This window comes from Elephantulus edwardii, unplaced genomic scaffold (genome assembly GCF_000299155.1).
Source record: "Elephantulus edwardii isolate Elephantulus edwardi_28Jun2011 unplaced genomic scaffold, EleEdw1.0 scaffold00039, whole genome shotgun sequence".
NCBI lineage: Eukaryota > Metazoa > Chordata > Mammalia > Macroscelidea > Macroscelididae > Elephantulus > Elephantulus edwardii.
In genome coordinates, this window is record NW_006399789.1 from 7,189,649 (window position 1) to 7,207,757 (window position 18,109).

General features: G+C 41.1%; 1 protein-coding gene across 1 annotated transcript in view; it reads left to right on the forward strand.

Annotated features, from left to right (window-relative positions):
• Positions 1–18,109, forward strand: part of MAP3K5 (mitogen-activated protein kinase kinase kinase 5) — a 348,691-nt gene that overhangs the window by 111,662 nt on the left and 218,920 nt on the right. The window contains exon 2 of the mRNA XM_006884955.1: positions 583–722. Coding sequence (XP_006885017.1) covers positions 583–722 — 140 coding nt within the window. The remainder of the gene's footprint in view (positions 1–582; positions 723–18,109) is intronic.

Genomic DNA, 18,109 nt, shown 5'->3' on the forward strand with positions numbered 1-18,109 from the left:
ATAAATGCCAAATCCATAGTGAGACATAATTTCATTCTCAACAGCACAGCCAAGATTTAAAAACAACCAAAATAAAAGAGAAAATAATAAATGTTGACAAGGCTCTGGGTAAGTGGGAATCATTATCAGTTGCTGGTGGAATGCAAATTGATACAATTGTTGTGCCTAACAGCAGGGCAATTCCCTAACCGCCCTTGGGATTTTCAACTGTTATTACTTGTTACTATTTCCCATGGGTCTGTATTGTTTTGTTTGGGTTCTTGTTCTTTTTTTAAATTGTCGCCTAATTGATTTCTGTAAGTGATGAAATGGCAGAGAACTTTAGCTCCTGTTTGCCACCATTGCAGGCCCACCTTCCTTTCCAGTAATTGCACCACCTCTTTCTCATTTAGGGGATGCAGGCTAATGGCACATATGTCAAGGCACTTCTCGGTAGAGCTGCACATTTGAAATTCAGTGATAAGCAAAAAGGGAAAATCCCTTTCTATTCCTCGTATCCTCCTTGAGCTCTGAGTAGTTAAAACCACCATGTGCTTACTGGGCATGGCTGAGCTGACAGGGGCTTCTCTTTTCTGTCTGCAGATATCGCTGTGGTGGAGATGAGTGATGCCTTCCGGCAGCCCTCCTTGTTCTACCACCTGGGAGTGAGAGAAAGCTTCAGCATGGCCAACAACATCATCCTCTACTGTGATACAAACTCCGACTCACTGCAGTCACTGAAGGTACCCCACCTGGCTTCTCCTTGTTTTTCTTAGCACTGTATTTCTGGATACCTGGATATTATTAAACAGTAACAACAACAACAACAACAACAAAACCCCAAACAAACCCAAAAGCAACAACTTTGTGTAATTTGTGAAGTATTGGGTTGCTAATCAAAAGGCTGGTGGTTTGAATCCATCAGCTGCAACCGCTCCATCAGATTTCTGTTCTTGGAAACCCAGTGGAGAGCCATCGTGAATCACCATCACATCAGTGGCGTCGGGGTGGCTTGGGTGTGCTTGGGAATGGGCTGTTACTGCCAGAGCAATAATGATGCAGCAGTTATTGGTTACGTTGTGAGGTTCTTATGCAGGCTAGATGTTTGGTGACCCACAGGGAGGTAAACACTCCGTGTTGAGTTCTGAGTTATAGTTTCAGTTGCACCTGAGGAGACCGTGTTGACAGGAGGTCACCCTGGAGAAGGGCGAGGAGATTGTGCCATGTCCAGTCTCATGCTGTGACCCCGGAGAAGACTTCATTGGGCACATCAGTCAAGGAAAGCTACACCCCCTATGGAATGTCTTCTCTCCGAACAGAAACCCTCCCTGGGAAGTTGCCATTCACTTTCATCATTTTTAAATTATTCTTACTACATTTCTTTTTTTCTTATTAAGAACCCTCTGGCACAGTGGTCAAGCTTGATGCTACTAAATGAACAGTTGGTGGTTTCAACCCACCCAGCAGCTCTGCAGGAAGAAAAACCTGCTTTGTGGCAAAATGCTGCACTGCAATCCCAAAGGCATGTGGTTCGAGGCCACCAGTTTCCCCACGGGAGAAGGGGCCCTACCATGCAATTAACTGCCTCTGAAAAGCCCCTGGAGGGTAATGTGTGGGTCGATTCCCACTCTACCGTACACAAGAAAAACATCATCATCTCCTCTTATAGAGACTGCAGCCTAGAAAACAGTAGAGTGTGGTTTCGTTCTGTCATATGGGTTCACTATGAGTTTAAAATGGACTCAGTGTTAGCTTACAACAGCAACAAAAAACCAGATAGCACCATGTCTGTCAGTTCAACATTTTTCATGTATACAGTTAAGTTTGCTCAGTTACACCCATCATATTGCATGACCTCATCAGTGTCATTTGCCAATGATTCCATCCCCGTAAACAAAAGGACAGTGGTTTCTGAATAATAGTTCTTCTCACTCCTGCCCTAAGAACCCCAGTTTCCCTCTGATCTCTATACATTTATGATTCCAGATACTTTGTCATAAGTGAGGTAAATGGACTTTCTGTGCCTTTGTGATTGACCTATTCAGCGTGTTTTCAAGGCTCAGTAAGGTGGAAGAGATAAAGCTTACTGAATTTGTCTACAAAACACAACCTGTCCCAGTTTCATTATCTCCATTAATAGGAACTCTCTGATATGAAGACCTCTCTTCCACTTACATAGGCTGCCTGAATGCTTTTGCAAGGTCAAGTGATTTTAACACTGTGAGATTCTTTGAAAAGCATCAGTTCTCTGAACTTGTACTGCACCTGATACCATCCGTTTCCTTTATGAAACTTCAGCTGGCTTCATGCGCCCTTTCCCCCATCTGCTGCTTCCAGTTCGCAAATCAAAGCTAATAGATGTGGAGCCTCAGAATCCAGAGCCACATTTCTATTTGGTGCAGGAAGATTTCTAACTCAAACCCATGTGGGGGCTGAGGGGGGTTCTCTGTTTGGTAGCATTTTGCTTTTATCTGCATATCTAAGGCACATAAAATGTTTTCTGCAAAACCTGGAGAACATCACAGATACATTTACTACGTGCCAGTTATTGTGCTGAGAATTTATGGGCATATCTTTTTCTAGAATATTCTTGTATTAGAGTTCCATATTGGAAGCGCTTGCCTTGCAGAAGGTCTGTAGCGAAACCCTGCTTCCATTTAGGTTCTTGACATGACTTGAGATGCCCTGTGAGTTCTTTTTGACCTGTAAGCCAGCCAAGTGGTTTTGCCTTCAGAAAGTACAATTTAAGTACAACCACAGAGTTTGCCTGGAGAACCATGGATTTGCCTGGGTGGGTCCTCAATGATTTCCATGAGTCAGAGCTCCAGTACCTAGGAGCCTGGTGGGAACCCCACAGCCAGACCTGCAAACTCTTTACTCTGCAGTTGTGTGTGTATTCCTGTCATGTCTGTTTGCCTGCGTCTGTAGTCTTGACTGCAACAGTGATGAATTGTAACTACCACCCGTTACAATCAAGTGATGATTTTTCTTTGTCTCCATGTCTTATGAATGAAAGCTGTAGCTTTGATGCAGTGGAATGCTTATGACATCACACTAATAGATTCTCTTACTCCGGAATGGTCTGTTTGTCCTGTTTATGTCTTAGTAAATGCGTCAATGTGGGTGAAACTTCATTTTGCATGTTTTGGATATGTTGTCAGGAGGTCCCAGTCCTTGGAAAAAGACATCATGCTTGGAAAAGTAGAGAGAGAAGCAGCATGAGTTGACAGAGTAGCTGCTACATTGGGTTTGAGCATGGTGGACATTGAGGATGCCACAGGATAAGCAAGGTTTTCTTGCTATGAGTCAGAGTTGACTTGATGACATCTAACAACATAGAAGGTGCTTGAACCTAGGGTATCTGTTCTCCCTCAGAATGCTCTGAAATAGTTCTAAGATATTTGCCTGTGTTCTGCCAAAGGTGTTTTTTTTTAAACGCATATTTAAAACATACTGGCTTCTTCTAGTTGGAACAGATTCATAACTGCCCTCCAGTGGGTTTTTAGAGCCTGCAAATCACATGAGAGGAAATTGCTCGTCTTTCCCCCGAAGAGCAGCTGATGGATCTGAACCACCTACCTTTGCGTTGGCAGTGAAATTTCCTAATAGACCACCAGAGAAACCCTTTTAGAAACTTCTGCTTATTTCCACCTCATCTGTAACACCTGAGTTGTTCTATGCAACATACATTCTTCTTCTCTTTCATTTACTCCAGTTTGTTCTTGAGTTGCTGTTGTTAACTGTTGGCGGGCATCCGGATGAGCTGTGCTCCATAGGATTGTCAATGGCTAATTTTTTTGGAAAGTAGGTTATTAGACGTTTATTGTAAGGCAATTCTTGAGCTGAATCTCTAACATTTTGGTTAGCAGCCAAATGTGTTAACTGTTTGCATTTACAGAGGGATTTGCCATATCTTTATTCAGCCTGTTTCTTGACAAGCAGACTATAGTAACTGGCTGAGAGTAGAAGGCACAGATCAACAGAGTAGGAAAGAGTTTGAAGTTTTTTCCCCCTAGCCTAGCAGTTTTCTCTGCTACTGAGACAAATTTGTGTCCTAAATTTTTTTATTTCTCTTGCAGTTAGTTAATAATTTCTGTTATTCTTACAATCTACCAACAGAGAAGAAAAAAAGGCAGTGAAATGTGGTGGAACCAAAGCTATTTATAAATACCTTGTCTTTTACATTGTTGTTGTTGTGGATTGCCTTTGAGTTGAGCACAACTCATAGTGACTCTATGAACAAAAGGCCTGAAGCCCCTTTACAAATGTCGCCATTTAACAAAGTTCATAGAGTTTCCGGAGGCATGTTATTTAGGAAGTGGATGCCACTCCTGCTTCCAATATCTTTTAAATTAGTCAACTAAAATAAAAAAGCAGCTTATTGTTTTCTCAGGGACATGGACAGAATTATAATGCTGTCTTCGTCATGTGTCTAGCTTCATGTATGTTAATTATTAGACATCTGTGAAGATCAGTTACATCAGTTTTGTTTTTATCCACTGTTAATGAGAGGCAGTTGTTTTTTGGCAGGATATTTTCAGGACTAAAACTTGGAGGGAAAGAAACATTTTGTATATATTATATATATATAAAATATATATCTTTATATATAGAAATAATCTAATATATAATGTATCTTTTTATATATAATGTATATATATTTAAATTTAAGCTCTTTGAGCAATAACGATGTTGTTGTGTGCCATTGAGTTGAAATTGACCCATACCTAACCCTCCAGTGGGTTTTCAGAGGAGGCAGGAAATCACAGGGGAGGAGAATGCCCATCTCTCTCCCACGTGCCTTTGGGATTGCAGTTCAGCTTCTTATCACTAGGCCACCAGAGCTCCTATTATAAGACAGTGAATATGTCTGGGTTTTTATTGTAAAAGCGATTTAGAATCTAATCAATTATATAATTGGAATAAGATATATAGTCACCGTTTAAAGCCATAAATTCTACTTTATTCTAGGAAGAATGAAATATATGCTTTGGAAGAATCTGTTCTGGAAAATATAATCTGGAATCCGTATTCAAATTTTGTAAATAAACTAGTATAATTTTAAAAAGATATACACATTTAAGTTAGATGATCAGTGCCCTTTCGGAAAAGAAAGTAGACAAAGTTGATTTTGTTTTATCTAGCATTGTAGCAACATGATTTTCTTTAAATAACTTCTGAGAGACCCTCTCACAGCTTTATGTCTGTTGAGAAAAATCCTATTTAGGTTTCACATTTACTCAGCAACAGGAAAATGCTACTAATAATCCTTTTCTGATGCATTTCATGCAGGACAAAACCAATCAGCCCTCTACTTGGATCTGTCGGTGTAGAGGAGCATAAGCCTCGGCTTGCGCAACAGTGAGCAGTGCGGCAGATGCCTTCAGTGCCTCTCAAGACCTGGCACAATGAAGGCTGTTGTGTAGAGTGAGCTTACCCCCCACTTTTTTTCTTTCTTTATTGATGTGCTTGCAAAGTTCATATACCTTGTATTTAACACTATTACTCATCAACATTGTGTTTCATACAATCATTCTCATGCATTATATTTTATAAAATTAATCACCATTAGACCTTGCCCATCATTACCCTGTCTTTTTTGCCCAGATAGAGTGAGCTTTTAATGAAGAATTTCACCAGAGATTCCTTTATAACAAGAGCTTTCAGCTCTAATTCTTATGATCCTCCTAGCAACTAACTCTGGCTTTCTCTTTTCTTTATAAAAACAAAGCAGATGGAAACAATGAAAATACCAGTAACAAGGTTGTGGAGGGTGGGAAACTAACTGCTGGTGGGGGTGGTATATATAGATACCACCTTTTGGAGAACAGTTTGGTAATATCTACTAATATCAATAAGGTAGTTTTAACTCAACAACAGTTAGGGTTTTTAGAAATAATATTAAATGAGTGCTTCACGCCACTGTTTTTCCTAGTTGATTTTGGCTCATAGGCACCTTTTAGGGAAAAGTAGAATTGGCAGATAGCGTTTCCAAGCTGTACTTTACCCTCACTGCCACCCCTTTCACAAAACCCAACTCAAAGTGGATCAGAAACCTAGGGATAAAACCTAAAGCCATTAAGATCATAAGAGACAAAATCGGAATATAATATATAGGTTTGCAAACATAGCCAAAAATATGCAACCAAGTGAGGATACATTTGATGAATGGGACCTTCTTAAAGTCAAATCCCTGTGTTCATCAAAAACTTTCTACAGTAAGGTGAAAAGGAAGCCCACAGACTGGGGAATAAAACATTTGGTAATGACACTTTGGTAAGGGTGTATGCCAGAGATATGTCCTATCTTCATACCTTTTAAGTCTATATGCAGATCGTCTGAGAGGCTGAGCACTATGAGGAAGAATGTGGTGTCAGGATTGGTGGAAGACTCATCAACAATCTGTGTCATGCAGATGACACAACCTTGATTTTTGAAACTTAGGAGGGACTGAGACATTTCCTGCAGAAGGTCAAGGACTACAGCCTTAAATATGGATTGAAGCTCAACATCAAGAAAACAAATATTCTCACCTCTGGGCCGATTAGCAACATCATGATAGAGGGTGAAGGGATTGAGATTGTTAACTGCTTGGGTTTCCTTGGCTCTACAATCAACACTCTTGGTACCAAGAGCTAGGAAATCAAGACTGACTGCATTGGGAGAGTCTGTTGTCAGGGAGCTCTCCAGAGTACTGAAGAGCAACTGTATCGGTCTGGAGACTAAGGTGTGCCTGATCCAGGCCATAATCTTTGCAATTACTTGCTATGCATCAGAGAGCTGGACATTGACTAGGGGTGACAGAAGGATGAGCTGTGTTGCTGGAGAAGAATACTGAGTGTTCTTTGGTTTGCGAGGAGAACAAACAAGTTCATCCTGAAGAGGGTGGAATCAGGCAGCTCCTTGTAGACAAGGATTCTGAAGCTCTGTCTGACATAATTTGGTCATATTGCAAGGAAGGACCAGTCCTTGGAGAAGGATATCATGCTTTGGAGGGTGGAGGGACAGTGCAAGAGAGGAAACCCCTGGAAGAAATGGATTGATTCAGTAACTGGGGTGATGGGGATAGGAGTGTCAGCGATAATAAGGTTGGCACAGGGTTGAGTAGGGTTCAGAGCTATTGTACTTCAGGTCTCTATTAGTTCCAAGTAACTTGACGGCAAATAATAACAATGATATTTCAGATAAGGGTCTTAGAACCAAAGTTCACAGAATATAGGACCTTCACAAGAAAAACAATGATAATCCAATCACAAAATGAGCAAAAGGCATGAGAAGATTTTTCACAAAGGAGAACCGACAGACACATGAGGAAGTAATCAGAATCACTGGCAACCAGAGAGATGCAAATCAAAACAACAGTGAGATACCCTGTAACCTTAGCAGTAGCAAAGCTTAGTAAGACAGTAGACAATAAGTGTTGGAGAGGATACTGGCAGATTGGAAATCTTTTGCACTACTGGTGGGATTGTAAAGTGGTATGATTGCTATGAAAGGCAGTTTGATTGCAATAGTAAGAAAATGGAAATGGCATAAACGCTGTAATTTCTGTGGCAGCAAACTGGCACATCTTTCTTCTGCGGAGCTGCTGTTGGGTTCAGACCACTGACATTTGTTTAGTAGCCAAGCACTGAATGCTTTACCAGAGCTCAGCAATTCTGTCTCTGTGTTCCAGCAGTGAAAAATCCCCCACTTGAATGAAGAATTGTAATAAGAAATATTTCCCTAATGAACATTTTAAATACTCACTCTTAAAAGAAAATGGCAAATATTTGTTATTGTTAGGTTTCATCTGTCCAGCTCCAACTCAAAGAGACCCTGTGTACAATAGATTGAAACACTGCTTGGTCCCACGCTACACACCCCCACCCCCACGGTATGTGAGACCTTTGTTGCAGTGACAATGTTAGTCCATATTAATTGAGAGTTTGTGGTTTTTTTGCTAGCTCTATACCAAGCATGGTGTCATTTATTCTTCAGGGACTTTGAAGCTAGGAGTAAATAAATATCTTGGGGCTTGGTCATTTAGTAGAATATGGTTGAACATTGGAAACATGATACTAACTGCCATAAGTTAAACATATTGACCTGCTTTTATACTGTATCTAAAATTGGTGCATGTTGAAGCACAGATGATCATTAGTGGAATCAGAGGATGGGGGAGGGAGATGGAAGCCCAAGACTGAGCTCTGTAAAATGGAGTGAATTGAGACTTCAGTATTAGTATATTAACATCTGTACCACTCATGAACAGCATTGGGGGGGGAGGAATGTCACAGACATGTGCATGGTATACCGCTGCTGCTGCTGCTGCTGCTGCTGCCACTGTTAATGATGAAGATATTATTGTTGTGTACCAGTGAGTTGAACCAACTCATAGCTGACCCTCCGGTAGATTTTCAGAAGCAGCTAATTGCACAGGAGGATACTGACCATCCTTCTCCTGCAGAGTAGTTGGTGGCCTCGAACCATATGCCTTTGGGATTGCAAGCAAAGCTTCTTGCCACAAGGCCACCAGAACTCCCTATAATGCCTTAATAAATATAATTGAGCTGTGGTGCTGGAGAAGAGTATTGAATGTACCATGGACTGCCAAGAAAACAAACAGATTCATCCTAGAGAGGGTTAAACCAGGCTACTTCTTGGAGGCAAAGATTCTGGGGCTTCGTCTGACATACTTTGGACATGTTGCAAGGAGAGATAGGTCTTTGGGGAGGGACATCATGCTGGGTAGAGTAGAGGGACAGCGCAGGAGGGGAAGACCCTCTATGAGGTGGATTGATTCAGTGACTGGGGTAATCGGGATGGTTGTGTCAGAGGCAATGCGATTGGCACAGGACAGAGCAGGGTTTAGGGCTTTTGTACATAGGGTCGCTATGAGTTGCAGACGACTTGACGGCACATAACAACAACAACAACATAGAAGACAATGATTTATCTACATCTTTGTTGTGAAAGAACAGTGTACAAGGGAGTCATAACAGTTCAGAATGGTTACCTCCAAGGGAGGAGGAAGCCAACTAGAATGGAGATGGGAAGAATTGAGAGGGTTGAAAGAATCCTCAACTATATAATATTTTATATTTAAAATGAGGACATAGGTATATGAATATTTCCAAATTATGATCCCTGAAATGTTTCATCATTAACACTTTTTTAAAAAATATTTTTATTCCTTGTTATAGTTCGTAGCCATTAGGATAAGTTAGGGAGCTCTAGGGGTGTAGTTATAGGGTCTTAGGCTGCTCACCCCAAGACCACACCTCTCTAGCAATTCGAATCCACCAGTGCTCAATGAGAGAAAAATGGGAAATCATCATCCTTGAGATTTACAGCTGTGGAAACCCAGTAGAGTTATTTAGTTCCCACTCAACAGCAACGAAATATGTCTTGGAGAGGGTGCAGCCAGAATGCTCTTTGGAGGCAAAGATGATGAGACTTCACCTCATATACTTCAGGCATGTTGCTAGGAGGGGCTATTCCTTGGAGAGCGACATGGTGCTTGGAAAGGTGGAGGGTCGGCAAAGGAGAGGAAGAGCCTCCAGCATGTGGATTGATACAGTGACTGTGCAGTGGGCTTTAACATGTCAGGAGGTGTGAGGATGGCCCAGGACAGGACAGGGTACAGATCTCTTGTTCATAGGGTTGCTGTGGGGCACACTTGACTCTGTGGCACCCAGCAATAACAAGAACATCAGCAAAAGCATGAGAATATATTGCACAAAGTTTTGGGTACTTGGTTCCTCAAATATTTTTAGTTTCTCTTTCCTAATATTTTAGTTATGGTTAAAATACCTAGGATACATTTTATCTTCCACCTTGCATGCAAGAGACTTTCTTCTCATTTTATCCATTATGGAATAAATGTTCCTTTCAAGATTGATACATGCATCAGTTTGTGTTGACTCAATTTATGTTGTAATGGAGTGATTATGTCAGATTATTCCTTGTTGGAGAAATTGAGTTGCATCTTTCTTTTTAGTCATTGCTTGCAAAGCAATCCACAGATAAGATTTTCTTTAATTGATTTTCCTCTGTGGTACTTTATCTGCCTGCTTGCTTCTTCCCTGTCTCTTGGAATGTGGTGCATGTATATATGATGACTAAAATCTTTATTCTGCCTGGAAACATTTCTTATTTTGTAAATTTGGATCTGATCAGCATGAAATATTAGATGACAGAATAGCATTTATGAGAGCAATACTAGATTGGTACTTGACAGATTATAAAGCAACTTGTAGCTTTTAACTGAAAAAAGGAATCTATAAGCCTAATAATGGAATTGATCTGCTCTGCTGGGTTTGGGTTGAAATATTTTTCTATTCAGCTGCTATTGATGTTGTTATTATTGTTGTTGTTGTTGTGTACTGTGAAGTTGGAACTGACCCATAGCTGTTGAGAGGCAGTTAATTGCGTAAGAGGAGATTGTCCATCCTTCTCCCCCCGAGTGGCTGGTGGCCTCAAACCATGTGCCTTCAAGATTGCAGTGCAGCTTCTTGCCACTAGGCCAACAGAGCTGTTGACATTAACTTGGGTACCAAGAAATCGGGAGAACGACCACTTGGCCAACTGACTGGAAGAAATCGATATTTGTTCCTATCCCAAAAAAAGGTGACCCAGCAGAATGTGGAAACTACATAACAATCTCACTGATTTCACATGCAAGCAAGATTTTACTGAAGATTATCCAAAAACGACTGGAACAGCACATCAACAGAGAACTACCAGAAGTCCAGGCTGGGTTAAGAAGGGGTCATGGTACTAGAGATATTGTAGCTGATGTTAGATGGATCTTGGCTGAAAGCAGGGAATACCAGAGGAATGTCTATCTGTGTTTCATTGACTATGCAAAGGCATTTGACTGTGTAGATCATAACAAACTATGGCTGACTCTGAGAAGAATGGGAATCCCAGAACACTTGATCGTTCTAATGCGAAACTTATACTTGGACCAGGAGGCTGTCGTCAGAACAGAGCAAGGGAACACTGCATGGTTCAAAATTGGGAAGGGCGTAAGCCAAGGATGCATCCTATCTCCATACCTTTTCAACCTATATGCAGAACAGATTATCTGGGAGGCTGGGCTCTATGAGGAGAAATGTAGGGTCAAGATTGGTGGACGATTTATCAACAACCTGCGTTATGCGGATGACACAACCCTGCTTGCTGAAACTGAAGAGGACCTGAAGCGCCTGCTGCAGAGTGTCAAGGACTGCAGCCTACAATATGGATTGAGGCTCAATGTCAAGAAGACAAAGATTCTCACCACTGGACCAATTGGCAGCATCAGGATGGATGGTGAAGAGATTGAGATTGTACACAGCTTTAGTTTGCTTGGCTCCATAGTCAACAGTCTTGGCACCAGCAGCCAGGAAATTAAAAGGCCCATTGCCATGGAAGTCTGCTGTTAGGGACCTCTCCAAAGTACTGAAGAGCAATGGTGTCTCTCTGGAGACTAAGGTGCGTCTGATACAGGCCATGGTCTTCGCAATCACCTGTTATGCATCAGAGAGTTGGACAATGACCAAGGAGGATAGAAGGAGAATTGGTGCCTTTGAGCTGTGGTGCTGGAGAAGAGTATTGAGAATACCATGGACTGCTAGGAAAACAAAAAGATTTGTCCTAGAGAGTGTTAAACCGGGTGGCTCCTTGGAGGCAAGGATTCTGAGGCTCCGTCTAACATACTTTGGACATGTTGTGAGGAGAGACCGGTCCTTAGAGAGGGACATCATGCTTGGGAGGGTGGAGGGACAGTGCAGGAGAGGAAGGCCCTCTATGAGGTGGATTGATTCAGTGACTGGGATAATTGGGATGTGAGTGTCAGAGTGTCAGTGCAATTGGCACAGGACAGAGTGGAGTTTAGGGCTGTTGTACATACGGTCGCTATGAGTCGCAAGCGACTTGACGGCACATAACAACAACAACAACAACAATTACTCAAATCTACTTAACACAGCATAAATTAAAGGTTTTTCTTAGTAAAGATTCAACTTAATTGTTCACATTCTTTTATATTTTGAAAATTCAAACTGGAAAAACAATAATGGCATTTTGGATACAATTTTACATATAAGTCTTGAGAGCACAGTGTGTTAACTGGGACTAGAGTGGAATTCACAAACTGAATTTGAGTCTGTGCTGTTCCTAGTCATAGACACCTCACTTTCTTATTCTTCACCCACCAAGTGAAAACAGTAAGGGCCAGGCTTTCTCCTTTCAAGTTCATTGAGCATCAAATGGGAACCTTCTGTGTAAGTGCATTTTGGAACATACATAGCTGTGTACGTGCAGTACATCATTCTTTAGAGTCAATCTGTTGTGGAGAGTTGAATTGCTATGAAGGGCTTTCCATGTTGTGATCATTTGAAAATTGATTGCTGGACCTTTATTCCAAGCCACCTTGAGGTAAATTCAAACTATCAACCTACTGGTTAGTGGTTGAGGGCTTAAGCATTTGTGCCACCCAAGAACTCATGTTTAACATTATTTCTATATGTGAAATAGCATTCCTTCACTTTGAGAGACACTGGAATATGTCTTTGCTAATATATAGAACATTGTATGTGACCTATTATAACATAAACCTGATTTTCTCATTTATTCTAAAATTTTAAAAGTATTAAAATATGATGATGGTTTGGTATATTTGCATTCTAACCTTGTATTTACCGAAAAATAAGCTTAATTAAAATTATAATCTGTCCAGGATATGGCCTGTTGGCATGCAGCATCCTTTCCTACTCCATTTTTGGTTATAAATACAGCGTCAGCCAGGATCCAGTCAGGAAACCCATATTGTTTAAGTACTTCAAAGGTGCCCTGGTGCTGGTGGCTTAGCATGTAATGTGTTGGGCTTTTTATCTAGAAGGTCATCAGTACAAAACCACTCCTCTCATAAGGATTTATATAGCCTTACAAACTCAGTGTGGAGAGTCAACCTGACATGATTCCATAGGCGCTTTTTTTTTTTAAAGTACTTCAAGTCATGAAGCTGGTGATGGCTCAGTGGTAGGTTTATCTTTTTCCCTATGGGAGAAACCAGACCAAACCCTCCACTGTAGTCAATTCCAGCTGACAAAGTGGAATTACCCTGTAGGGTTCCCAGGAATGTACATCTTTACAAAAGCCGACTGCCCCATCTTTCTCTCACAGGTCAGCCCGTGGGTGTAAAACCCCAACCTTTGGTCAGCAGCCAAGCACTTTAAGTACTGTGCCATCAGGGATTCTTGTGTGGCAGACCTGGCTTTAATTTCTGGCCAACACACCTCAAGTATCAGTACCACTCTTCTGGCTTTAGTGGCGCTTCTAGACTAAGTAATCTAGGTTAGCCAGACTCTAGATCTTGTGATTTACTTCTGAAAATCAGTTCTTGAGAATACTGTGGGTCACAAGGGTTTGGTCCCACTGTGCACGAGATTGTCATGAGTTCCAGCCTTCATGATGGCAGCTAACAATAGCGGTAACCTACAGTGCTTGCTCATTCAAGCAGTGCTGTGACACTGGGGCCCTGCTTGTCTGTCTACAAGTGCAAAGAGACTAAGTCTTTATTACCATTTGCTGTTGTTAAGTGCCATAGAGTCATAGACAACCCATAGTGACCCTATGAATGAAAGTCTTGAGCACAAAACTTTCATCTTTTCTCCAATTTCATAGAGTTTCTGGAGGCAAGCTTTTTTTTGGAAGTGGATCCCACTCCTGCTTCCAAGCCTGTTTTATTTGGGAGATCCACAAAAAAGCAGGCCCTAGAGCCACAGGCCTGAAGGCCCAAAAGCCTTTTTAAATACAAGGCCAAATCCAATCAGCCCACACCCTGTTGTGAACAACAGCCACACCCTAGTCTCAACCCCAAACCAGAGAACACACCTTTGCAGAATCTGGCCATTCTGCTCATCTTCCCAGCCTGGAAATACTTATGTAAGTGAAAATGTACATGGAGTCTGTTTCTCTGATAGTCACTTGTATCCATTTGAAGCAAACGGTTGTATTTTTTAAAAGAACAGTAATGCACATGTTGTTATTTTTGGAGATTATACCAGTTTCTTAAAGTTTTACCTCCCTTACCAAAGTAAATAACAAATCTGTAGCTTTATTTGTATGTGAAATTAAATTTTCTGTTTTTCCAAACATTTAGGATTGTTTTAACAATGAGTTTTTATTGGATTCCTTCTAGTACTTTAGATAGCTCTTAATTTTGTCTATGGTACAAAGTTCACAGTCTGTAAATGTTAGGGGAGAAGTAATGTTTAGGAAATATGACACCATGGTCTAGCAGTCTGTGAACCAGAAGCACGGGCCCTGCCCCTGTGCTGCCTCTGAGCATTCCTACAAATCCCTTGCTTTCTTTATGAACAACCATTGATTCATAAACTCAGTGTGCTGTCACCTCTTTGGCTCCTCAATGGCTTGTGGGCACCTATTTTATTATTGCATGGAACAGTTTTTCTTTTAAGAGAGCAAAATAATTTTTGTTCTTTTATTCTGCATGTTTCAGCAATGGCCTAACTTTCATCTGAGCTGTAAATATTCCAGCTCAAATTTGGGAAGTAAAGAGATCAGGGATGAACAAGAAGGAATGCATGTAAACACTGCTTTGTGGAGAATTCGCCAGAAGCTTTGATCTTACAAATGGGAGGAATGATGTAGTCAGCAGGCATTGCTTTCCCACTTACAGAATCCCGCAAGCTTTAGAAGGGGCTTCAGACTGGAAAAACCAGCCTTTGTGTCATTTCTCAACATTATGTTTTCCAAGGGATGATCTGTGTTCTAGATAAGTCATTCCCTTGCTTTCATTTCTAATTCTTCCATTAATATCTCCTCCTGTCTCTAGTCTCTCAATACCGTTTTGTTAAAAGGAGAGGAGAAATTTGTGCTTTACAGTGAATAGTCTGGTGGTACTATTTGTACTGTGTTGTGTTGTTAACTCAAAGGTCCTGTCTCTCTTGATTAGAATCCAGCAGAGCCTCCGAGTGTAAAAAGAATGGGCAGTTTCCTCCTGTGTGATTTTTAGCCTTGGAAACCTAGTTAAGGGTCAGCTGTGAATCAATTCCAACTCAATGGCAATAAATAGTATTAGAAGTAGTGTGATCAAAGGGGCCCATGGCTTAAGTACATTTAAGAAGTAAGAGGAAATAGCTCTGCAAGCAAGATACATGGGCCAGAAAGCCTCTGGACATCCATAAAGGGGCAAAGCATACTGAATTCTGTTTTGTCCTTTATGAAATAATTATTCCCTTTTTTGTGTCATTTGATCACTGTGATACTCTAATCCATCTTCCTATATGGGAACTTTTTAAATGCAGGCTTAAAATTATTTTTGAAATGTAATTTACAGATGTTTATTATACCTGTAACTTTTCATAAGACCATATATATATATAACTGCAGTTGAAGAATAGACTGCAATTAACACAGAGAAACAACTGGTGACAAAGAAGAGTATGTTAATTATAATAATAGCAACACAGCATGAGAAGCTTGTGTTAAGAAGCTTGTCAAATGCTGTATGGATAAAAATGAAACTTGGCGAAATTCCAGGGCAATTTAAAGCTTTATGTTTACGTGAATGGCATTAACAAACTGTAAAAAGACCAAGAGCCACTGAGGCAGCACCATATCTGACTTACCAACTTCATAGGAGCAAACTATCCCTGCCCACAACATCAGTAACACAAAACCAATTCCCATGCGGTAAGACATGTCCACCACACTCTGGAGTCTTCCTACTGATCTCAACACCAATCTTACTGCTTGACTGGGTCCAAAATTTGATGTGATAGCTCACTGAAAACACAGACCCATAATGTGTGAGTCAAAGGTTATAATTCAGATTGAAAACAGAATACAGTCAAGACAGCTCCCAAAGTGTGCATGCAGGCACCTCAGCCTTGAGCTTCATGGCATTCCCACGCTCTTGGTCTTGCCACTATGGGCTTTCCACACAGTTGTACAACAAAGTTCTCAGTCCTGTGACTGTTGGCTCCCCCCACCCCCTGCAAAGTCCCATCTCACATCAATTCTCCAGTTGAGCTATTGCTGCTGCCGCCATCCCAAAGTGTGTCCTGCATTCCACTCTGTTAGGGGAGGCCTCTCTTCTCTGGCTGAGGGAAGAATTACATCTCTTCTGGTGGGGGGAAAAATTTTCATCTCTGCAGCCAGAGATCTTCAATTTATTGGTAAGATTAGCCAATCCTCTTAGAGATTGTTGAGACTGCCCAATCCCCTTGTGGTATGGTAGATCACCTGTCCCTTGGTGGATAAGCCAACACCCTCTATTTGCATTGTCCCACTCATCCCCATGGGTCAATTATGCATATTTGAATAATACTGGGGGAAACATATTTAAAGACAAACTCCATACAAACACATGTTACAAGAAGCTAGAAGTCTGAATTCAGGTTGGCATTTCTAGGGGTGGCTTTCTTTCTGTCTCTTGGGCCCAAGAGAAATTTCTTATCTTCTACCGACATCTGTGGGGTTGGTATTCTTTGGAGATCTACATGCACCTTACCATCTGTTGTCCCTCAGGTCTAGGAGGTTCTTAGCACAGAGAGCCCAGGTCCAGAAGATGCAAATGACTTTGGCTTTTGTGTGTACGTAGTAGTAAATTTCTCTCTCTCTGCTTATATCTTCTCCAATTCTCCTCCTTTTAGTCCCATAAAATGCACTGCAGGCCATAACCTAGGGAAACCCTCTTTAAATCGACTCTGGGCTGTGACTTAAGGGTGCTGCATGACATGCTAATCAGCTAATCACATCATGGGAGACAATTTCATCATTACATAGAACTAACCACTGGGAATCACAGCCGCTCCATGTTGACATATGTTTTGAGGGGACACAATTATCTAGGATGCAACAGTTGAGTATTGAGCTGCTAACCAGAAGTTGGGAGTTTAAACTCATCCATCATCCCTGTGGAGAAAGTTTGCCAATCTTCTTCTGTAAAAATGACAATCAAAAACCCCTCCATAGGAGGCAGTTTTATTCCGTCATATGAGGTTACCATAAATTAAAACAGACTTGGTGGCACTTAACAATAGCAATCTACTTTATAGCATAGAAGGTTCAGAGAAGAGGAGATGAGTCTGGAGTCAGAGAGTACTCTAATCAAGCATACAAGGCTTACCTGTGATGCAATAAGCTAGTTTCTTTTCACCTGTCTGCAGGTTGGCTGAGCTCTCAAATTAGAAGGAAGCCGCTCTTGCTGTTAGTGGGGGCATTTATGTACAGATTGTTGGTGGGTTCCTCAGATCACATGAAAAAGTCTTGCTTGGGCAGTATTCTGTTTGCACCTTTTTCTTATCTTGCAGGTGTAGTGAGTCTTAGGTCAGCTCATGTTCTGTGCTATTTTTGGAACATCCCAGTTTTTGCTAATTTAGCCTTCCCATAGTAGTTGAGCAGGCTGGAACTAGGGAAAGAACTTTCTCTGAGAAGTAGAAATTCTAGCGACAGTGAGACCATTTTATTTTACCTATCATAGTGGAATCCTCCCACCAATATATACATTTATTTAAACATGAAATAAAATCAATACAGAAGAAACACTGGAATTTCTTTAATGAAACCTTTCCAACTTTAGTATCATTTAACCTGACTTTTCATACAGACAGTTCTAATGGATAGTTCCTCATATTCATGAAAAGCATGTGCCTTGTCACTGACCATGGACAACAAAGGGGCAGAATGTCTGAAAGCCTGGTAATGTACAAGTGTAGTTGGGTGTCTTTGCTTTGAAAATGATAATACTTATGGTTTTATGTGGCTTTAACTTTAATATGGGTATAAAGTGCTTTTAGAAACTTATTATACTCGACCTTGGCAAACAAAACTAGGTAGAGAAGTTAAATCCAAACTATATACGGTACAGATAGAAAATGTTTTGACAGCTGAGAAGTAAACCTAGAGAGTTAGACGACTTGTGAGGGGCACACCTCACTCCACATTCTGTGATTCGTCATCTAGCACCTTTGCTTCTAAGTTTGTCCTCAGATTTCATATGTCCTGTAAAAATATGGTTCTCCAGGTTTCTTGTTAGAATATCAAGTTTGGTGAGCTCTGGTGGCCTAGTGGCAAGAAGCTGCACTGCAATCCCAGAGGTGCATGGTTCAAATCCACCAGATGCTCTGCTGGA